At 39.9% G+C, this 24,323-nt stretch overlaps 1 protein-coding gene across 5 annotated transcripts in view; it reads left to right on the top strand.

Moving 5' to 3' along the window:
- Positions 1 to 24,323, top strand: part of CLSTN2 (calsyntenin 2) — a 461,620-nt gene that overhangs the window by 335,309 nt on the left and 101,988 nt on the right. For all 5 annotated transcript variants that reach the window (XM_075099250.1, XM_075099252.1, XM_075099254.1 and 2 more), the window contains 2 exons: positions 20,467 to 20,662; positions 22,067 to 22,275. In XM_075099250.1, coding sequence (XP_074955351.1) covers positions 20,467 to 20,662; positions 22,067 to 22,275 — 405 coding nt within the window. The remainder of the gene's footprint in view (positions 1 to 20,466; positions 20,663 to 22,066; positions 22,276 to 24,323) is intronic.

Genomic DNA, 24,323 nt, shown 5'->3' with positions numbered 1-24,323 from the left:
GTGCATCTTAACCACCCAAGGATGTTCAAGATGCAAAAAGGTTGTTGTAATAAAGGTGGAGACATCATAGAAAAAAGTTACAAAGATACTATTCTGTATTTCCTTCATATAAAATCTCTCCGAGGAGGAGGTATAATTGCTAATTGCCTCAACAAGGTGACACCCAAAGTAGAGTAACGGTTTCAGCAAAAACCCCAAATACCAGATAAAGCTGAAAACGAGTGTTTGTATAACAAATCTCGTAGGCAAAAGATTACTAGTCACAGCAGACTAAACAAACCAACACCGATCTTTAACACAAACTGACAAAATGACAACATGGTGCTGTGACCAGCAGCTGTTATTATCTCCAACCCTTGAGTCCCACGTTGGGCACCAAAAAGACTGTCGTGGCTTAGTCCGCAACTCAGCCCCACACAGCCGCTTGCTCACTCCCCCACCGGTAGATGGGGAGAGAATCAGAAGGGTAACGCTCGTGGGTTGAAATAAGAATAGTTTAATAATGCAAAAAAAAAAAAAAACCCAACAAAAAAAAATGTAATGGAAAGGAAAACAACAAGAGGTGTGAAACCGGGGGGGGGTGGGGGGGGTGGGGAAGGGGAATGAACCGCTGAAACAAACTGCACGCGACACAGCTGCTTGCTGCCCGCTGACCCACTGCCACGCGTCCCCGAGCCACAAACTGCCCCCCTTAATATACTGATCATGGTGTCACATGGTATGGAATGAACATGCCCTTGGCCAGTCAGGGTCAGCCGCCCCAGCATGGCCCTGCCCCTCCCAGCCCCCCGCCACGCGGCAGAGCACGGGAAGCTGGAAAGGTACCTGACCATGACAGTGAAGAGAATTAACCCCTTCTTAGCCAAAACCAGGACAGCAAGCTAAGGAAGTGTGGGTTGGATGAGAGGACAGTGAGGTGGACAGAGAACTGGCTCAACAACAGAACTCAGTGGGTCGTGATCAATGGAGCAGAGTCTGGATGGAGGCCTGTCGCTAGTGGTGTTCCCCAAGGGTCTGTGCTGGGTCCAGTTCTGTTCAACATATTCGTCAATGACCTGGATGATGGGATAGAGTGTACCCTCAGCAAGTTTGCTGATGATACCAAGCTGGGAAGAGTGGCTGATACACCAAAAGGTTGTGCTGCCATCCAACGAGACCTGGACAGGCTGGAGAGCTGGGCCAAGGAGAACCTCATGAAATTCAACCAGAGCAAGTGCAAGGTCCTGCACCTAGGGAGGAACAACCCCATGCACCAGCAGAGGCTGTGGGCTGAACTACTGGAATGTGGCTCTGTTGAGAAGGACCTGGGAGTGCTGCTGGACAAGTTGCCCATGAGCCAACAATGTGCCCTTGTGGCCAGGAAGGCCAATGGTATCCAGGGCTGCATTAAAAGGAGTGTGGCCAGCAGGTTGAGGGAGGTTATCCTCCCCATCTACTCTGCCCTAGTGAGACCACATCTGGAGTATTGTGTCCAGTTTTGGGGCCCCCAGTTTAAGAAAGATGTGGGACTGCTTGAACAAGTCCAGCAAAGAACTACCAAGATGATCAGGAGACTGGAGCATCTCCCTTATGAGGAAAGGCTGAGAGACTTGGGTTTGTTCAGCCTAGACAAGAGAAGACTGATGGGGGATTTCATCAATACCTATAAATATCTAAAGGGAGAGTGTCAGGATGATGGGACTAGGCTCTTTTCAGAGGTGCCCAGTGACAGGACAAGGGGCAATAGGCACAAGTTGGAACACAGGAAATTCCACCTCAATATGAGAAAAGACTTCTTTCCTGCGAGGGTGACAGAGCAGCGGGACAGGCTGCCCAGGGAAGTTGTGGAGTCTCCTTCCCTGGAGACATTCAAAACCCATCTGGATGCGTTCCTGTGCCCCCTGCTCAAGCAGGGGGGTTAGACGAGATGATCTCCAGAGGTCCCTTCCAACCCCCACTATTCTGTGATTCTGTGATTCTGTGATTCTGTGAAATCATGACATGCATGAATAAATTGTACAGTTACTGACTTGGTATATATTCCTGATAGGTTCGTAAAACCAGTTTGCTGGCTCTGACTCTTGAAAATGTAGCTGCTTGTTTTTTCTTCAAAATGACTCGGGGGTAAGCTGCATCTGTGTCTTTTTCCTTATTTTCTCCACCTAAGATGCTTTCCAGGAGATAGGTCTTGCTAACAGTATTACATGAGGCAGGACTGGGACTATGCACTACAGATTTCTTTATTGACCTGAGGATTTGACAAATCTGGATTAGTCACTATCAGTCCCTTACAGCCTCTTGCCCAAATTGAACCTGCCTGTTCTTGGCTCTCTTGAATCTGTCTTGGGGTGGAATTCCACAGATTAATTTTTCTTAGGTTACATGAATAATCTTAGCTAGAAAAATAATCCTTCTGATCACTTGCCATAATAGGTGTGTCTGTAATCTATAGCAGGAAGACACCAATGCTACATTCTCTGATACTTCCTGCCCTTTCTCTATCAACCACCTGCTGACAGCTGACTTCCCTGTCCTTAGGGCAGGGATTTTCAACAGTTCACTGTCATCTTGGTTTTATATCTCAGCCTGGTAATTACAGTTTCACTAACCCTGTCTGGAAGCAGGAATCTCATTGATAACCTATTAGTTGTTCATTCAAAGACCTCCCAGGTATTTCTCTGGAAGGCTTGCTTTCATTGTTTTCTTGTTTCTTGTTTTGCTTCATGTAGCACTATTCTCTTGATGCAATTCCATGTAGATAGAATGCTTTTGAATGGGATGGAGTGAGGAACTCATATCGTTCATTTAAAATAAGTCTTTGTTCTCCCGTGTTAGTACCATTTTTAGTATACAATCTGGGAAGCCACTCTGAATTGTTGAATTTTTTTTTTTTTTAAAAAGCAATCATAAAAACAGTTAAAAATACATGGAGTACCTCAGAATAATTGTTGCCAGCACTAATGTGTCTACCTTAAGCCTTGTTTGTCATTCTACCAACAATGCCACTCAGCAGCTGAAACTAAATGTGTGAGGATGATTGTGACTAAATGTTTTCAGTGTTCTAACAAAACATGGGCTGCCTGGCTGCCATTGACTTCATGGAGCTCCCTCTCTGGAGAACAATTATTGTAATAATGAATAATGATTCTTTCCTCACTCCACCTGTGTAATATATATTCTGTCATTAGTTTTGTGGGAAGCTGAACTTTGTTCTTGTGAGTTGAGTTACTGCTTTCACTGTTTTAAATACAGGATTACCTGAAGAATTTCTGATTTTTACTGTTGTTTTAGTACTGTTACTGTATTAACAGTACTATGTACTGTTAGTACATAAAGTACTGTTACTTTATGAACCAAGACAAAGTCATTTCTCATTCCTTGATAGCACGGTCTGTCAAAAATCTTTCCAAAGCTCCTATCAAAGTAGTGCTGTGGTTGTGTTTTAATATAATCTTTTCCACACTATTTTACTTCTATTTCAGGCTAAGAGAATAAAATTCAGGGGGACACACTGTGGATACTGTGTAAAATACATATTCCTATGCCATGGCCAACAGAATCACTTTTTGGGTGTGGTTGTATTCATGTATCTTTGACTTATAGATCAAAGTTCTAGTGACTGGTTACTGGTATAAATAACTCTTAAATTATTATTTTGGTCACCAGTGAATTTACACAGCAAGACTCTTGCAGTTTTTTCCGCTTACAAGATATATGCACTGTTAAAACAATAAATGTCAGCGTGTTGCTCACGTTAAAAAATGGAATTAATGCTCTGAAATTTCCACTCAAAATCCCTCGTATGTAGCTGTTACTGGGGATTGTTGTGCTTATTTCAGTCTCTTACAGCTGTAAAAATAGAGAACATTTTTCTGAGGTCAGTGGAGCAATGCTGTGAATCAACTGATGTGAGAGAGAGATCTAGTTCATCATTAAAAACAAAAAAAGTTATTATTATTTCTGTTACCAGGTCGCCCTGTACCTGGAATGTAAAGCTGAGAATTAGAAACAGCAATATGTTATGTTTTTAATAAAATATTGATTCTTCGTGCCTCTTCATGATCCACTGCAAAACCTCCTCCTCCCCCCAAAAAGGGGGTGAGGGGGATCTCTGAAATTATGGACTGAGCAGAGGGCAGTCGTGTAAGTAGATTGTGTGTAAATGCCTGCATGTTTATACATTTGTTCCACTGTGGAAGGTAAACCATAAGAAACCATTTCAAAAGACCTACTAAGCCTGGCAGATACTTAATCAAAGTTTTAGTTATTCCTCAGTGTCACTGACTTCCCTGATATTGATGAGCAGGTACCAAGGGTTCATCTGTTTTTGAGTTTGGATTTTTTTGTATGTATGTTTTTAATTGCTAGTATTTTTCCACCTGCTCTCTGCAGTACACATGTGTGCACACACACACCCTTGTGAGAGTTGCCAGAATTCTGATGAAGAGGAGAGGGAGGTGCTACATCAGCTGAAATGTGTCAAATGGATTTCTTTCAGATATCAATTTGTACTAGTGCCACAGCTGGGAATCTTTTTTACCCCATTTACAGGACATGGTTTGTAGATGTAAATGTTGCCATAGTTGATAGTTCAAAAATCACAACTTGTCAGAAATGGTAAGTGCTTTAATAATGTTCCTTTCATTATCATCTCATTTATCAGACCTATAATATTCAAAATTCTTCAGGGGTTACTTGGCTGCATACCTCTGTACAGTTATGACTGTTTAAGTAGTTATAATCTGCTAAGTGAGCTATCATAGTATCTGGATAAGTAATTTTGACAGTCATTATATACTAATTATGTAACAAACTAAGAGGATGACAAGGGTTGTTGCTGTGCCAGTTGAGGCTGCCTATTTTTCATTAACCATGAAACTGATGTTAATGAATTTTGGACTATTTGAAGAACTTCACTCAGGTGAGATTTACCTGCTTGAGTGCGCCATGTTACTCTAGATTCCTCCTGGCCCACAGGACAGTGCTGTGCCCAGACCCCCATGAAGTGGTCAGGAAAACAAGTGGGGGTGTGAGTGGACAATTTTTGGTCCTGAATGCAATTTGTTCCCAGGTGTCTGCTAGGCTTTGTGGAGGTGGCCCCCATCACCGGATTGTGTGCAACTCTGTCCTACAGACAAAAGCCTTGGCACAAGCATGGCTGCTTCCCTGTATTTTTTCATTTCTAGGTGTTGTCTTCCTTTGCTGTGGGATATCAGATGCTGTTGTAATGGGTTTTTTACCCTCATCTCCCTGTCTGTTCATGGTGGTAAAAGGCTCCTGAGGGACAGATGTCACTAGGTGGTTGAGACCAGGGAGAGATTTTCCACAGGAAGATCAGTTTAACCTGTGAGCAACTGGTTAAAGTGCATATTTTGCAAAGAATGCCTAAGTTGCAGAGCTATGTACTACAGGAAGATTAGCTGAGTTTTTAAAGTGTATTGTTTGCCTCTTTGTCTTTCATTATTTTCCTATGTATTCAGGTTGCAAACAAATCGTAAGATTTTTCTGTTACATCTATAAACTCAACCCAGTCTTAGAGAGACAAAGACATTTTATCTGAAGATTTACTGGGAATAAAGATCATTTGGGCTCTCACTGACAACTGTTTGGTCCCTTGATCTTCAAACCGTGCCCTTAAAGATACTGGTACAATCACATTACTTTGCTCAAATACAATTATGACAGATGGCGTGGTCTTCAGGCTTTGTAGCCACCTACAGTTTCTAGTGAGGTCCAGAGGATCAGCATTTACCCAATATATCTGGAAATGAGGCTTTTCAGTAAACAAGTCTGTTAATTATGTGCAAGAAGCATGATACTCTTCACTCAGTTTTTGTTATGTGCTGCAGGTCTAATAGGAGAAGAAACTGTAAACAGTTGTGTCATGAGAGCAAGCAGGTATGACTTCTGAGTAAAGAAAACAAACCAGTACAGATAACACTGCCATTACTGGTCATTTCTAGGAGACAGATTTGAACTGTATTCATGGAGAGAAAATACCAGTTTTTAAATGAAATGAGAATGTTCCAAAATATATAAGCATTTTCATGGCAAAGCTAACAGAGAAGCTGTTTTCAGCAAATGCCTGACAAAGCAGTTAGTCAATTTCTCCTTCTGGAAAACCATTTGCCACCCAAAAATTCAAGTCTGTAAATGTCTGTTCTAAAAGCCATACTGACATAGCATTTGCGTCCCAGGGCTAGAGCCAAGCATTCACAAAATAGTGCTGCCACAGCCAGTCAAATTCTGTTTGTCCAGTCGTGATGGTGTAAATGCAAATACCACTAAACAGTGTCTAGTGTTAAGCACAAAAATGGTTTTGAATTAACTTTACATCTTGGTAAAATACTTTGTGTTTCCTACCAGATATATTCAATATTATCATTTACTTAAGAAACTGCAAATACAATTTGTTTCTTTACATTGTTTAGGTGCAGTTAAGTAGAAACTATATAGATATTTATTTGCACTTTCTAAATTGCTGAAATGATTTATTATTGTGCAATTTTCATGGCATTACATTTTTATTGCTTTATATTGCACATGTTGGATTTTAATAGTTGCATCCTTCATTCCATTAATTTCAAATTAAACATTAAATTACAATGAACGTTCAGTTGCAGCCTCTAAAGCATAAAAAAAAAAGCTTTGCTCTTCAGTTTCTGGAATGAAAGTGGGGATGGAATACAGACTAAGTAGAAAAATAATCTGTTCTCGCAGCAAGACCTGCAATATTATACATAACAACATCTGGTAACTGTGAGATCTGTGTTCATTTCTGTACTACAAGGTTTAGTTTTATTGTGCTTCATTTAAGCAAGGATAATTTAGCCTTTAGCAATTATGGATTTTATCAGTACTCAGCAAGGGATTGCCTTTTGCCATTGAAATCAATGTAAATTTTGTACCTAATCATTAAGACCCAGGTTGTATTATTTACTTCAACTCTATTTTCAGGTAATCTTTAGTTTTTTTGGAGGGGAGGGAGGAGTTGGTTTGTTTTTTTGGTGGTGTTTTGTTGGTTTGTTTTTTTTTTTAAATGTGGTATCTCGTTTGCTCAAAAAAAAAAACGATACAGAAATGTCTTTGGGGGTTTGCATTATAAAACCTTTAAAGGGTTGGGTCTGCAAAGACTTATGTCTGTAACTAAATTCATACCTCTCAAAAATCCCACAGAAGTGTTAAATTGTAGATACGCAAAATATGCCAGAAGAAACAAAGATTTTAAGTAATTTAAAGGAATAGATAATAAATCCAGGAATATGTTCATGTAGAGATGAAACTGAAATACGTGTCCGCAGCATGATTTGCTCCATGTTGAAATCAATTAGAATCTTCCATTTAATTCAGTCTGGTTTTAGTCAATCCTGTGTGCCCAGGCTTCAGGACTTCAGTTTTTCATGAACAGCAAAAGGACTTATTCAGATGCTGATTTTAGGCAGAATGTGAGGGGATGACCACTGTTACATCCCCAGATACTGACATGTTTACAAGATCATATCTGTTTTGAGGACAATAAAAGTAGTGATTAGAAATTTCTAGAAAGTCCAAATTCCTAGAAAGTAGGAACTAAATCCAAGGATGAAATTCCACACCCATTATACTCCATGATAAGTGCTACATGTTTTCAGAAGGGCTAGCATTCCCAGTCTCTTACATGTATAAAGAAGCAAGGAAGTGTAATTTTTCTAAAAGATAAAAAAAAAAAAAGGCACAAAATGCAGCTGGGTATGATGTCATGAACAGCTCTCAGACTAACATGGCCAGAAACGGGCAGCAGAGAGGGAGCAGAAATCAAAGAGAAAGAGCAAAGTCATTAAATATTTATAATGGAGCTGGTAAAAATATGATTTATCAAAAATACAGTTTTACTGAAGTAAAGTATTTTGTGGATATTTTTATAGTTCTGCTATTTCTGCAGTGCTGATCGGGTTTTTGAGAGGACTGAATTGAAAATCTGACCTTTCTCTGAAAACAGCTATTTTGATGCAGCTCGGTTTCATGAAAAGTTTCAAATCATTTTTAATTTCACATTAGGAAAAAAGCTAGCATCATCGTCAAAGCTGCTGAACAATACAATTTATGCCACCTCTATAGCCCCTGCTCAAGAGAAAAGATGAGGGCAACAAATAGGATAACATCTAAGAAATATAGCAAATAAATAGGGTTTTTCAGTATGTTAGATAATAAAGAAGCATAATACCCAGCATGTTGGGCTCACTGTGGCTTTGAATTTTCTGCTTAAAAAACAAACCTCCTTGCATTACTGAATAATTAATATGCATAAGATATCCCATTGTAAAATCTTGAAAGGGATAGAGCCCTTATTTTTACTGTGGAGTTCTTAATGGTTCTTCTGTATCTTTAAGTTCAATGCAGATGCAGTTTGCATATCCAGTATAGTTATTTTCATATCAGCAAAAGTATAAAAATTTAATCTAAGTTTCTATATAGGAAAAGTTACTGTATACTACCAGTACGAAAGAGTAATGTTTGCATTTAGCCTGAGATTTACTACTGCACAATACCCCCCACCATTATAAATATTATGCCAAGGGTTCTGAAATCGTCCCATATGAATTACTGAATATATCAGGATCTTCTATGGCTGACACTCCTGCATTAAAAAGCAAGGATCTTCCTAAATTCTGAGTAGGTGTAAGTTATTGTCTCAGAAAAATCTGAGATCTTCTACTGCTTAAATATTTGTGCTGCTATTAGTAGAATCAAAAGCTGGAAATGAACAAAATATCAAGTAACAGTTGCTCAAGGACAGCTCTGGAAATAGTGAGGCATTCAGCTCACACAGCTGAGGTTCTCACACCTCTAATGTGTAAAATATTAAGCATGAGTAGGGTAAAGCAGTCCTACACAAAGCTGTGGTGGGGACTGTCTCTCAGATTTCTGTGCGTAAAAAACAGGCTTTCTCAAGAACTGCCTGTGAATGACAATTCACTACAAACCTTTTCTGCATAAAAATTGAAGCCATTTACTGACAAAACTATGGTCAGTGGCTGGAGCCATTGGATGATTTATTGGTGATGGTGTGGGGAGCAACTGTATGCTTAAGAACAGCACAGTATAAAATGGCACCAATACTTGCCTTTACAAAGGCATGGTGGGAAATAAACTGTACAGAAAAAAGAGCTTGTCACGCTCAGAGGAGAAAGATAATCTGAATATATTTTTTTTCAGAAATAATAATAGCAATTCTATGCGTCCACACAAATCAGAGTGCAAATGATCTTCTAGTGAGAGATCTGCATTTACCTTTCCTATGATGAATTTATTATCTTCACTCTGTGATTTCTATTCTGATAAAAGGCCACATGCTATAATTTTGGCTATGCTATTTTTCATTTGTGGTGATGCTTTCTAGTAGAAGCATTTGTGTCCAACGTAACTCATCATGTCTGGAGATCCAGTCCAAATTATTACTTTACACTTGGAGCTGAATATTCAGATTATTTAAAGACAGACAAGTGGAAGTAAAAACACATGAAAAAAAGCCATGATGAGGAGGAACCATATGGTACTCTTGTAACAATTAAATTCAGTGCTCTACTTTACTGCACATCTGCAGGATGCACAGATTAAACCCCTGTGCCCAGACTCCATGCCAAGATTGAATTAATGTTCCTGAGCTTTTTATTTAATCTGCTTCTGTAAGAGGCCATAGCAAATAGCTGAGTGAAAACCTGGGGATGGGTAAGCACTTTACTCCTTTCCTAACCTCTCACTCACTGTGTTCTCTCACGTGCGTTTTTATGGGCATAAGGTGAAACAGTCCTGAGATACCTAACATGCCTCTGACATATTTTACTGTGCGTGTTAACAAGAGTTTAGGAGCCAGTGAAAAGATCCAAACTGCATAATTTCCCTTTTATCTCACTTCATAGGCTGCCAATGCCATGAAAATCCATGATTATTGAAAAGTATTTTGCATTGCACTTCTCTAACACTTGTCTTTGCAAACCTGACATGTCTACATACACAATTTGGAGAAAGTTCTCCTAAAAATTCACTGTCTTTGTCCTCACTTAATTAAATGTCTTACATGCAAGTCCAGAGTGCTCCCACTCCAGGCTTTCTAGCCATGAGACAGCCAGCAATCAGCACCTGTTCTTTCAAGTACAGCACTATGCTAATGTGACTGCTTGGTTTCTAGCTTAGAGCTGCTGGCATCCAACTGTCTGCAGATTCCCATTTGCACATAGCCTCAAATGACCACCTGTTGCTCTCGGGTCATTCTGTAGTACTTTTTAATGGTATTCTGTTGTCATCAACCTGACCTTTCAAATTACAAATCTGAGAAAAAAAGAGGATGAATGGCTATCTTAAAAAGTTGGCATGCTGGAAGAAAGACATGTGTGTATTGACAACAAGTAGGCAGTCCTTTATTTCTGTCTCACTTTTCTGTAGAGCCTGATAGTTATTTCTGTTTTGGTCTACATATTTGGAATTATTTTAGGGTTATTATTTTTGCAAGACAGCCCTAGCTCCTAGTACTTGCCTCTCCTTTGATTTGTGTGGTCAAGTCCACTGCTTATATTATGTCTAGCCAGTCCAAAGTTCCTGGTATAGTTCTCAAGCTAAAGCTGACTGATGCTTCTGAAAGAAGCAGAAAAAAATGAATTGATCATTCGCTGTGTGCTTTGCATTAGCCAACTATACCCCCAAACAATATACTTAAAATTATTCAGGGGAATGATTTTAATAAAATGCAACATTTTCCAAGCTGCTTCATCTCAGGAATTGTCTGCCTTGATACAGGGCCCTAGGGAAAGTGGTCTGATTAAAAAGTAAGTTTTTCTGTCAGTCTGCTGAGTCCTCAATAGACTAAACAGCTGCTGGTTTTCTAATCTGAGTGTGATATGGTGCTGTTCATTTTCTTATTTATCTCTTTGTATCTCACAAAGGAGGCAAACCTAGCAGGTAATGTCAGTGCACATATCCTGCTGCAGAAAATATTTATGTTGTTTGCCTACCAGACTGTAGGAATTCTGTAAGTAGTACGTTTGCTAGCCAACGTTCCTTATCCTAGGTCTTTCTTTAATTTGAAATTCTAGTCACATTATACATCATTATCTACCTTTATATATTTTATTAGCATTTGTCCTTTAACAGCGCCACGATACTTAGTGGCTAAACATTATTGCAAGCACTGTAATAACCTTTTTAATCTTACATGCAGAGGCCTCTAGGTCTCTCTTATAAAGAGGTCCACTTTTTTTCAAAGGATGTACACAGTAAAATGGGTCAGTGCCTCACTAAGCAAATTATCTCCTATTTTTCTCAGTGTAGACCTCACTAATCTAAAGGTGAAATAGCTTTATGATCCATCTTTCAGACACAGATGTGGAATTAGGGCAGTGGTAGCATCTGGGTTTCTGTGTTTACTGAAAGATGACTGTCTGAAGTAAAGTGATGTTTCATCTGCTGCAACAGCAGGGAATCTGCAATCACTTATTGCAAATGTTGCAACCTCAGGTGAACAGTAATCAAATAATGCAGGTAGCGTGTATGAAGACGGCGACCTGTACATGTGTTTATGATTGTTATTGACACGTGTGAAAAAGTAGATCAGAAAATGACCCAACTGGGAACAGAGTAATTATGCTCCACTTAGCTGCTGGAGGATAAAGTTGCTATAATTAATGTGCTTTTTTGCAGGTTTAACTGCACGGTTGTCAATTATTTTTCGAATAGTTCATTCTAATGTGGTATTCTAAAAACTGGAAAGGCAAATATTTCTCAGTAATTATGATGTAACTGTTACAGAGACTGTGCTATGCTGTATTGGGTGGGTGGGGGGGCTACAGGGTTGGCTTCTGTGAGAAGTTGCTAGGAGCTTCCCCCATGTCCAATACAGCCAAGTCCAGCCAGCTCCAAGATGGACCTACTGCTGGCCAAGGCTGAGCCACTCGGCGACGGTGGTAGCACCTCTGGGTTAACATACTGAAGAAGGGGGGAAAAAAACCCCTGTGCCAAAGAGAGGAGTGAGAATATGTGAGAGGAACAACCCTGCAGACACCAAGGTCAGTGAAGAAGGAGGGGAGGACGTGCTCCAGGCACCCAAGCAGAGATCCCCCTGCAGCCCGTGGTGAAGACCATGGTGAGGCAGGCTGTCCCCCTGCAGCCCAGGGAGGTTAGTGGTGGAGCAGATATCCACCTGCAGCCCGTGGAGGACCCCATGGCAGAGCAGGTGGATGTGCCTGAAGGAGGCTGTGACCCCGTGGGAAGCCCACACTGGAGCAGGCTCCTGTCAGGACCTGTGGATGCCTGGAGAGAGGAGCTGATGCTGGAGCAGGTTTGCTGGCAGGACTTGTGACCCCGTGGGGGACCCACGCTGGAGCAGTCTGTTGCTGAAGGACTGTGCCCCATGAAAGGGACCCACGCTGGAGCAGTTTGTGAAGAACTGCAGCCCATGGGAAGTGCCCATGTTGGAGAATTTTGTGGAGGACTCTCTCCCATGGGAAGGACCGCACACTGGAGCAGGGGAAGAGTGTGAGGAGTCCTGTCCCTGAGGAGGAAGGAACGGCAGAGACAACGTGTGATGAAATTACCACAACCCCCGTTCCCTGTCCCCCTGTGCTGCTCAGGGGGAGGAGACAGAGAAAACTGGCAGTGAGGTTGAGCCCAGGAAGAAGGGAGGAGGGGTGGGGGGAAGGTGTTTTCTAAGATTTGGTTTTATTTTCCATTATCCTACTCTGATTTAATTGGTAATAAATTAAACTAATTTCCCCAAGTTGAGTCTGTTTTGCCTTTGAGGGCAATTGGTGAGTGATCTCTCCCCGTCCTTACCTCGACCCACAAGTCTCTCATCATATTTTGTCTCCCCTGTCCAGCTGAGGAGTGGAGTGGCACAATGGCTTTGGTGGGCACCTGGTGTCCAGCCAGAGTCAACCCAACACATGTGCCTTACAGCATTCTAACTAAACTGGACAGTAGTTTCTGTGTGTTTGTGTGATACTCAGATGCACTGCTGAATCCAAAGGATACTTACAAACATGAAAAGAGGTTAACAAATGCCTTCCATTGTTGCAGGTGGGCATAGAGCCCCATATATTGATTATAATGGTATACTTTTTGGTACTCTTCTTAAAATCATATCTTCTTGCTTTTTTTCTCGCTCTCTCTCTCATCTTGCAGATTACAGAAAGAATAAAAGATTAAGAAATGTTTGAGGTTATTTACAATAGAATGTTAATATGATATGCGTTTGGTAGAAACAAATGACAATATTTTATATTTATATTTTTTTAGAATAGAGGGTGTTTGAGAACTGTGTAATCATTAGCTAAGTACATCTTTAAGAGCACAAAATTTATCTACTTGTTACATATTTTTCTGATCCACCTCAATGTTTATTGCAGTTTTCAAATAAACATGTTTCAATTCTCCATCTTTTGAGCTGGAGTGCGTGGATCTTTTGTGCAGATCTGAGTGCACAATGTGAGGTGTTATGCATCTAAGCAGTGGTGGTCTAGTTTCCAACAGAGCAACGTGGTCATATATCTCACTATAATGAAAGCATGCCCATAAAAATTACACTTTTTAAACAAGCTTCTTTAAACAGAATTGTAGTGTAGGTTTTTCAGGTGCTTTGTTGCTCAGTGCCTTCGTGACCGAAGTGATTTCTCTGGGAAACTTATCATGGAGCCAGGAAGAAATCCAGATGTAACTGCAGCTCATATGGTACCCACAGAACTCTTTTTATCCTGAGCAATTGGTCTCTGCTTCAGCAGGAGAATGAAGTCTGGTTCAGTTGGTGTGAGCAACAATGAATCTCCTGAAGTGCAAGTGCAGCTTCCTCCGCTTTCCTATTTCAAATACATAGTAATAGAATAGGAAGGGTAGCAGTGGATTTATGCTCTTACTTTGCAGAACTTGTCACTCCTAAAATTAGATATGAGGAAATAATAAGTTTTGTATTTTATTAAGATATGAACACCTCCCTCTATGATTTCAGTATTGCTTCCTGGATTTTAGTATTTCAGTGCGAGTTTAATGGCATTGACTTCAATGAACTGGAAAAGCAAATACAGTAGTTACTGCCTTAATTCTTTTTCTATCCTTAAAGGTATTTTACATCTCTAATTATTATTTTGCCTCCTTTTCCCAAACAACTACCCTTTCCTCCCTCAAAACGTAACTTTCTGCTGTTCTCTAATTATTTAAACAGTAGCTAGAGCCTATGATAGGAAAACTTGTTAAAGCAGTAAACCTGCCCAGGGGCAAGGAGACACTCAAAAGGTCAGCAGTGCTGCACTGCAGGAGATATTTACAGTATTCCAACACAGTTGTTATCCTGGAAGGCTGGTTTAAAAAAAAAAAAAAACAACACAAAAAAACCCAAACCAGCAACCCCTAAACAAATTTATCAAAAAGCTCCACATTGACTGCGTGTAGTGGGTCCATGCTGTGTTTCTGAGAAAACAGACATCGAGTTGAATAGTAGTCCTAACTACATGGCTTATTTGCAGATTTCCATCCAACTGCCAACAGAGATCTTTGATCAATGGTCAAAAAACAGCATTGCCCGTGTTTGGATGACCACCTAGACGTGGAGAGAGGACATGGAAAGGGTTAAAGAATCAAATTTGAGTCAGAATACTTCGATTTCATTGACAAGAGTGCTTTAAAACCTTAAGTTAATGCAAGAGGAAAGTCATATCCACAAGCAAATTTATACATTTTATAAAATTCTTGGAAGTCTAGTTGTGCCATGTAGTATACGAAGTAGATTCATTACTGATGGTTGTCAAATGCCTCTGTTGTGACATTCAGCTGTGTTCATGCAGCTGAATCAAGTTCTTGAAGGACACACATAGGAAAAAAGCAGTGGTGTTGGCATTCTGTTGCAAGTCTTCAGAGGTCATAGTGGTGCCTTGGTCATGGCTTTCCTGTCTCTAATCTTTGAATTGAAACTCAAGATGTTCATCTCTCCTGAACAGAGTATTTGTCTTTTCTAAGATGTGAGTGGATTTGCATGTGATCACGTGGCTTTGATTCTTAGGCGCTTCAGGATCTTTCAGGGACACTATGTTTACCTCAGGAAGTATAAAACTGCAACCTTTATTCTAAATAAATGATCAGCTGTGTTGATTTGTGCATCTGAGAAAAACACACATAGAAATATAATAAAAGGCTGGAGAGTAATAAAATCAGAACAGGATATGAATATAAATGAGTAATTTTGTCAACAGTGAACTAATGAAGCCTGGTTTTCTACAGGTTTGAGATTCATGTTTGATTTAGTGGTACCAAAAAGGTGCAAGATATAATTGAAGCTTTTCTTGTTGAGCTTTTACAAGGTCTTTGTGTGGACTGTTTGCTATCTAGTGAGATGCAACCTCTTTGTCACCCCTACACTATTTCTATAGAGTCTCTGTACTGTGCAGCTGCAAAATTTCATAGCACTTGTAGGAAACAGATCATCTTTTGATTATGTAGTTGAAATTAGCAAACGGTTTGGGAGTTAAGGGCAGGAACAAATACATGTGCATACACTCATGCACGTAGCCACATCCTGAATGCAGTTGTGTAAGCTACTCCGTAAGCAATCATAAGGCCAATGGAGAGGACAGAACATTCAGGGAACTCTGGAGTTAATCGTAGAGTCATACAATTGTTTAGGTTGGAAAAGACCTTTAAGATCATCAAGTCTAACTGTTAACTTAGCACTGCAAAGTCCCACTAAACCATGCCCTGAAGTGCCACATCTACACATCTGAAATACTCCCAGGGATGCTGACTCCATCACTTCCCTGGGCAGCCAGTTCCAGTGCTTGACAACTCTTTTAATGAAGAAATTTTTCCTAATACCCAATCTAAACTTCCCCTGATGCAACTTGAGGTCATTTCCTCTTGTCCTATTGCTTGTAACTTAGGAGAAGGGACTGGTCCCCACCTTGCTGCAGCCTCCTTTCAGGTAGTTGTAGAAAGCGATAAGATCTCTCCTCAGCCTCCTCTTCTCCACACTAAAACACCCCAGTTCCCTCAGCCTCTCCTCAGAAGAGCTGCTCTCCAGACCCTTCACAGGCTTCGTTGCCCTTCTCTGAACACGCTCCAGCACCTCAATCTCTTTCTTGTACCGAGAGGCACAAAACTGAACACAGGATTCGAGGTGCGGCCTCACCAGCGCCCAGTACAGGGGCACGATCACCTCCCTGCTTCTGCTGGCCACACTATTCCTGATACAAGCCAGGATGCTGTTGGCCTTCTTGGCCACCTGGGCACACTGCTAGCTCGTGTTCAGCTGGCTGTTGACCAGCACCCCCAGGTCCTTCTCTACTGTGCAGCTTTCCAGCCACTCTTCTCCAAGCCTGTAACATTGCCTGGGGTTGTTGTGACCCAACTGCAGGACCCAGCACTTGGCCTTGTTGAATCTTATACAACCAAATGAAACAACATTTGGTGATTGCTGATTCATGTATGACTGTTGCCTTTTATTAACTATTGATGAAAACAATCAAATGTCAGAGATCCCAGCTTTTGACTTGAAGTCTTCTGTATTCGTGGTGTCATGAAAGCTGAAGAAAAAGAGAAGGTAGCTGTGAAAGGCAAAATAAGCATGAAATTTTTTTAATAATTTCTGAAATCGAGTTCAGGTGAATAATTCTGTGTAGTTGTTAAAGGAGTAACAGTGAGGAATTATTTTTCTACTGAAAGAAGCATAAGTTTTGTATTTTGTATAAAAGGCAGTAATTTGTAATACCATTTTGTTGACTAAGGCTTATAATCACTAAGTCTTGCATGTAAATGTTGTTGAATATGAAACATTGTCTTTAGCAATTTCTGAACAGTAGAAAGATTTGTTGGCTATATTTCAGAAATTATAAACTGTCAATAGCTGCTTCTAGGCTATTATAATTTTTACAGAGGAAATCATATGCTTATGATCCCTGTGGTAGTAACGTATGGATCTCTACCAGAGCTCTCAACTTAAAGTAATGTAGGCTTCAGAATTAATGGGTCCATATGGTTAATACTAGGCTGAATGATTTGAAGAGAAAACATAATGTACAGAATTTTATTAAAACATGTATTAAAATGAAGCAACTGTTAGTAAGGTTCAACCCTGCAATGAGAAGCTTTTATAGGAAGCAACTGGAAACCCTCAGGATGTACATTCTGGCCCTGCGAGAAGAGATATTTTCCCTTCACTCTGGGCACAAGTGCTATAGGATCTCATGGATGTGCTTCCACCTTTATATGGTATCACCAACTTATCCCTATTTTATCAACTCACTGCCACCACTGTTTTTATGGTCACTAAATCCTTTTTGTACCTGTTCCCAAACCCATTCATATGAAATGAAGAATAAAGCTTAATATTTTGCTGTGCTGTCTGTTGTGAGGAAAACAAGGTCCCAATTTGCACTGTAATTATTTAGCCTTACAAAGGAGAAGGAAGGTGGGTGGTGCCAATGTCCTGAATGTGATTGCTCTGCAACTTAGATGGTGAGCCTGAAAGAGAGGGAGACCCTCTCTCTTTTTCCTCAAATGAGTTACATAACAGTATGTATCTAAGAACCCAGTAAATAATATAAGCTTGGCACAATTCCTGTTGGCAGCATGTAGGCCTGGGGTGAACTCAGCTGGGTTTAAGTAAAGACCTGTAGCTCCATTTAGTAATGAAAAATAGTATCTGTTATATTTTAAAGACACATTTGTAGTGCCTAGTAGTAGTAGTAGTTCTATATATCTGTAAAAGTGTGTGTGTCTCAGTGTAAACGTAGACCTTAATTAATTTTCTGCTTTGTAACAGCTGTTACTACTCTGTTATCATTTCCTTTTCCAATATACTCAGTAAGGCACCTTTTTAGAATCATTATGATTACTATAAATTTTAATTTTTCAACAGTGTTAATTCATTTCTTTGGAAACAGTAGTAGAATCCTTCTGAAAAAATTCTTACCTAGTTTTTAAAAGCATATACATTTGGTTTCATCCAAGTAGGTTGCTGTAGTCAGAATCTGGAAGTGCATGTGGGTTTTTTGCAGTGTGTTTACAAATATGTCCCCATATCCACGGAGCTGTCATTTTATCTTTGGCAAATGGGGATATCCAAGACAAAATTAGCATTATGTATAAAGCTGGAGTATCTAGCATAGGAGCAGAATATAGAGACTTCTGAAATATTTGCTGAGAACTAATGAGAACATATGCTGCTTCTGTGATTGCTTTGTATCAGGCCTCTGCATTTGGAGAGGAAAAAATTATAAATGTTTGCATTAAGGCTGAGCGAACTTTTTTTCTACCCTGCGCTGCTTCTATTTTTTAAGAACAGTTGGCTTGGATGTCTGCAAATGCTGTATTGTTTACAATCAAAGAGTAGATCGATAAAATAATAAACACAAAACACTGAAGTTATGATTTCATTGATGGATTGTGCATCTGAGGAAAACCTTGTTATTAAGAACCTATGAAGGCCACTGTTATAGAACACAATGAACAGACTTTTTCCATTAGACTTCCCACATTCACACTGTTATTTTTATATTCATTTAAAATATAACTGAAATATACAATATAAATTTAGATAAATGTTTCATTTTAAGTTGCAGGGAAATTACGATAATTTTTTTTCAAAGGTATGTGTGACAATGTTGAAATCCAAACTCAGTGATCGGTGTACACAGTCAAAACTGAACAAACTGCTTCATTTCAGCCTTCTCTTAACCTTATGCTTTGTTTCCTATGCAGCAGTTCATAAACACTGTGGAGCCTGCTTTTATGGGTATGCAAAGAGTTAGTTGTCTTTGGAGTCTGATTCTCAGGGTAACATCCATTCCTTTTGCTATATCCAAAATATTTGGGCTCTTTGAAGGTGAATGAAACAAATCCTGGAAAAGAATACATCTTTTGTCTGTCTTGGGAAACCACACCACTCTCTCATGCCACTTGAGTGAGGGGTTGGAGCAAGCAGATGTCCAAGCAATACTTAATGTATTTTCCTAGTGCCTCATAATTACTAAAACAACTGTGTGCTGATCCTGTAAAGACATTCATAGGATTGATTACAATTGTTAAGTGTGGCATTCATCTGCCTAAATGTCTGTATATAGCTGAGCTCAGCTTCAGCTCACATTATAATAAAGGGAAACCTATGTGGTGGTAGTTGAGGGAATATCCTAAAAAGCCTGTATTTATACCCTAAATGTACCTAATCCCCACCCTCCCCACACATATCCCCTTCCCTTTTATTTTCTCATGCATAATAGGAATTATGAACTCCAGCACTTTTATAAAGTCACTGTCTACTCTCTTCTCTAAAAATAAACAATATATTCTAATAGGAAAAGAGAAAGAGGAACTAGGCTTGAATTAGAGATCATAGATTCAGAGTTAATTTAAAATTTGGCAGTTGACTCAGATATGATTGGCAAGGAGATTTCCAAAAGGCTGCAACTGTAAATTGGAAATAAATGGAAAAGGATTATGTGAGTGGGAGACAGCTTTGAATCTGTAATGCATGTCCTGAGACTGACTTGCTCATAAAAGAGCATGTGTTTAATGTGTCATAAAAATATTTAAGCCACATTGGTCTTTGTATAAATATTTCATTTTTAAAGTTGGATTCTGGAGTGGCTAAAAATGAATTCAGTGCGCATATCTTTGCCACCAGTATGAAGGATTAAAAAAAGGATCACCAGAAACTGGTTATTTTTTCCCCTTCCAGACTCATATTCTCACAAGATTTTTTAATGTTGTCCTTTGTGTCCAAACAAATTTTTTTAGTCCTTGCTATATCATCTGTTTTGTTACATAATATTCCTCTGAAAGAAACTATGAATCCATTATATTATGAGGCAGTTTGGAGGAAGTTAGTTGCTGCCAAGAAGGCATTAATGTATGAGTCTCAATGTGGGTGTGTGACTGACATGTCCAAAAGGGCCACTTGTCTGTGTTCCCTCAGCTACTTCCGTTCTAAAGATGATATATGTCTGTAAATAAAGCAAGATATGTTTTGAATGTGACCATGTTCTGCATCATTAGTTTTTTCACTGTTGAGAAACTAAACTGCAAGACCTTGAACATCTGCTATCACCTGACAGCACAAGTGGCTCAAGGAAGTAGTGACAGCAGATAGAAAAAAACCTACCTCTACAATATTATCTTTTTTTTTTTTTCTGCTATTTTCTTTAACTAAATACAGTTGTCTTAATTTAGCTCAAAAATAATTTAGCTCAACATTGGTGTTAGTACCATATCTAGGGAATAGTCTCTAGGGCTTTAAGAAACCACTTAGTAATGACAGAGATAGAGGGAAGTACAGGACAAGAGCTGCACTCACTGCAACATGCTGTATGAGCATGTGGCTAATGGCCTTTTGGATGTATTATAAACTGATTCCTGAGTCTGTACTCCCCCATCTATAACAGCATATGAAATAGAAATGTGTGCTAACGTCTCCAGTGTTACTCCAGTACATAAGATTTAGACCTCCCTGGTTACGATGTTTTATACTACTCCCCACAGGTGAAATCTGTGCTTTTAAAATCCATGGACAAGATATGCCCTTCGAAGCTGTTGTGCTAAACAAGACATCTGGAGAAGGTCGTCTTCGAGCAAAAAGTCCTATTGACTGTGAACTGCAGAAGGAATACACATTCATCATCCAGGCCTATGACTGTGGATCAGGACCAGGTGGAACAAACTGGAAGAAATCTCACAAGTGGGTGAAGATAAAGAGGAATTTTTTTGCTTTGGCATACATTTGCTCTACAGTACAGATCACATTGAAGGGCTCCTTTTTATATTGTAGTCAGGTAGAATGCAAATAAAACCAGGATGAACCATATGTTGCAATAGTCCATCCACTTTTATTTATTTTTCCTTTTAGAAAATATTTTTCTTGTTTGACGCATTCTGTAATAATTCTAGCCAAAGTCTTTTATAGGATCCCTGTTTAAGTGAAGAAAGTTTTGGTGTATTTTTTCCATTCTTGCTTTCACGTTAAATACATTGACTAAATAGATCACCCAGGATGTAGAAGCTAGCTTTTAATTGACACTTACAAATTCTAAGAAGGTTTTCTCTCTGTTCATCTCATTTTCAATGGCAAGAAAAGAGAAGTCACCTTTTTTATTTTAGTGTGTGCATGTATGTAAGCTGCAGCAGTGTTGCCTTTGCACAGTGTGTTTCTGACCTCAGCTTTTAGACAGCACATTTCAGAGGAATTAAAGTCCTCTGGAAAAGTGGGGTATTGATGGTTAGTAGGTGGTACTTTTTACTGTGGAGCTAATTCCCTGCATAAGCTTAAGTGGCACAGTGCCTTTTTTCCCCTTCAATTCATCAAACCAAGCTCCAGACCATTTGTCATTAAAGATTAATTTAACTCGTGTGTAGATGTGTAACTGCTGTACAAATTGTTCATTTTGCTGAGACTCATTTAAATAAATGATTAATAGTAATCATTCTTCCTTTTGCTCATCCAGGACACATGACAATTAAAAACTTAATTAGCTCTATAATGCATGCTGAACTTTTTCAGTATATTTAAAAAGAATACATGTTTGGAGGGAAGCCTGCAATATCAAATAACCATCAAGCCACAGAAACAGTTTTTGCTTCATAGTATTAAATCTTACGATGTTTTGTACAGCAGTTATAAATCTACGCTTGAGTTAATCAGCAGAAGGTGAGAGCCTTATTTAATATCGAAGAAAGTTCATCAACTGACCATTTTTAGGTAGTGAATATGTAAGACTACTGTAATTCTCTTCATCTTTTTTTGCTTATTAACCCGTTTTCCACTGGAATGATATAATTGACTTTCTGCTGGGGTCCATTTTACAAGGCAGACTCATTTTAATAGGGAGCACCATGGAGCCCTCTCCCTATAAGCTGCAGCTATAGGTTTTTACGAAGTGTCACCTTAAGGTATTAAATTGGGCAAATTAAACATAGAAATTCAATAATATCTAATATTGATATCTAATATCTAATAAAATAATATATTTACATAGTTTTCTACATATGTTTTGTTAGTCTTTTCAAGTGTTTTGGAAACAAACTGTTACTGATGTGTCATGATAAATTAATTTTTGTCTTTGATGTCTTTACTTACCTATTTTAGGGCAGTGGTTCATATCCAGGTAAAGGATGTCAATGAGTTTTCACCAACTTTTAAGGAGAGTATGTATAAGGCCACCGTGACAGAGGGAAAGATCTATGACAGCATACTGCAGGTAGAAGCCATAGATGAAGACTGTTCTCCACAGTATAGCCAAATCTGCAATTATGAAATTGTCACAACCGATGTTCCTTTTGCCATTGACAGAAACGGTGAGTATGGGGAACAAGCAATTGTCAGTTCTGGGACAGACAGCAGTAATTTCTGTCGATGCTGTAATTACCTATTGATACTAGCTGATAACCTGGCTTGAGTTTTAACTCAAGAGAGTAATCCTGATCTCATCTCTGAGAATGAAGGAATTGTTACACTGGCAATTTCTATTGTTTTAATGTAAGATTTGGTCAGAAAGTGCCACAGTAATTTACTGTGGAAATTAAAACCCCAGTTTTAGATGAGCAATATATTTCTCTGTCACTCAGTCTGTTCTCTTAATTGTCTCAGATCTAGTTTCTCATCCAAGTGATGGCGTTTCCTAATGCAGCATGAAACCCTACCTAATAGGGTTTATTTACTAGTTTATAGTAAGTCCCATTCTTGTGAACATTTTGGAGCAGTGTCTAAATGTAGAATTCACGATATTCTGGGTATGTTTATTGATTGTTAAAACTTTCAGGGTATGGGTCCACAGATCTACCCTTTTGTGGTGCTTCCTAGAGCAGATCCATTATCCTGCAGTATAGAAAAAAAAAAAAGATGCTTTGGAAAAGTAGTATCAAATTTATGTAGGGCTTTTTTTAGTTGTTTTTCTAATGTGTATTAATCACAGAATGCCAGGTTGGAAGGGACCTCAGGAATCATCTAGTCCAACCTTTCTAGGAAGAGCACAGTCTAGACAAGATGGCCCAGCACCCTGTCTAGACGACTCGTGAAACTGTCCAACGTGGCCGAGTCAACCACTTCCCTGGGGAGATTATTCCAACGGTTGACTGGCCTCACTGTGAAAAATTTCCCTCTTGTGTCCAATCGGAATCTCCCCAAGAGCAACTTGTGCCCGTTCCCCCTTGTCCTCTCCATGTGACTCCTTGTAAAAAGGGAGTCTCCGTCTTCTTTGTAGCTACCCCTTAAGTACTGGTACATGGTGATGAGATCCCCTCTGAGCCTCCTCTTCTCAAGGCTGAACAAACCCAGCTCTCCCAGCCTATCCTCATATGGCAGGCTTCCCAGTCCTTCGATCATCTTGGTGGCCCTTCTCTGCACCCCTTCCAGCCTGTCCACATCCTTTCTTGTATAGCAGGGACCAGAACTGTACACAGTACTCCAGGCGTGGCCTGACAAGCGCTGAGTAGAGTGGGATGATGACTTCTTTATCTCTGCTGGTGATGCCTTTTTTGATGCAACCCAGCATCCTGTTGGCCTTCTTGGCCGCAGCAGCACACGGTCAGTTCATGCTGAGCTTCCTGTCCACCAGGAAGCCCAGGTCCCTTTCCACAGAGCGGCTCTCCAGCCAGGTGGCTCCCAGTCTGTGCTGCACTGCTGGATTATGTTTTCCCATGTGCAAGACCTCACACTTGTCCTTGTTGATCTTCATAATGTCCTTGCTGGCCTACTCTTCCAGCCTATCCAGATCTCCCTGCAGAGCAGCTCTCCCTTCTGGAGTGTCTATGTCCCCACTCAACTTGGTGTCATCAGCAAACTTCATCAGGCTACACTTGATGCCATTATCCTGATCACTTATGAAGATGTTGAGTAACATTGGGCCCAATATTGATCCCTGGGGGACCCCACTTGTGACAGGTTGGCACTTGGAAAAGGAGCTATTTAGGGTGCGGCCTGTCAGCCAGTTCCCCACCCACTGCACAGACCACTTGTCTAGGCCATAACGCATTAATTTCTCCAGGAGGAGACTGTGGGGGACCATATCAAAGGCCTTGGAGAAGTCCAGGTAGATGATGTCCACCGCCCGCCCCATGTCAACCAGGCAAGTCACTTTGTCATAGAAGGCCACCAGGTTTGTCAAACGTGATCTGCCTTTAGTGAAGCCATGTTGGCTTTTCCCAATCACGTGCTTCATTTGACTTGTGATGGCCTTCAGGAGTCCATAACTTTCCTAGGGATTGAAGTAAGGCTAATGGGCCTATAGTTACCTGGATCCTCCCTTGAACGTTTCATGTAGATAGGGGTAACATTTGCCTTCCTCCAGTCCTCTGGGACATCCCCCCTTCTCCATGACTTCTTGAAGTGTGGCTTTGCAATTATG

This window comes from Phalacrocorax aristotelis, chromosome 7 (genome assembly GCF_949628215.1).
Source record: "Phalacrocorax aristotelis chromosome 7, bGulAri2.1, whole genome shotgun sequence".
In the NCBI taxonomy this organism is placed as follows: domain Eukaryota; kingdom Metazoa; phylum Chordata; class Aves; order Suliformes; family Phalacrocoracidae; genus Phalacrocorax; species Phalacrocorax aristotelis.
Note: the sequence above shows the minus strand (reverse complement) of the source record. Positions and strands in the feature narration are given on the sequence as shown.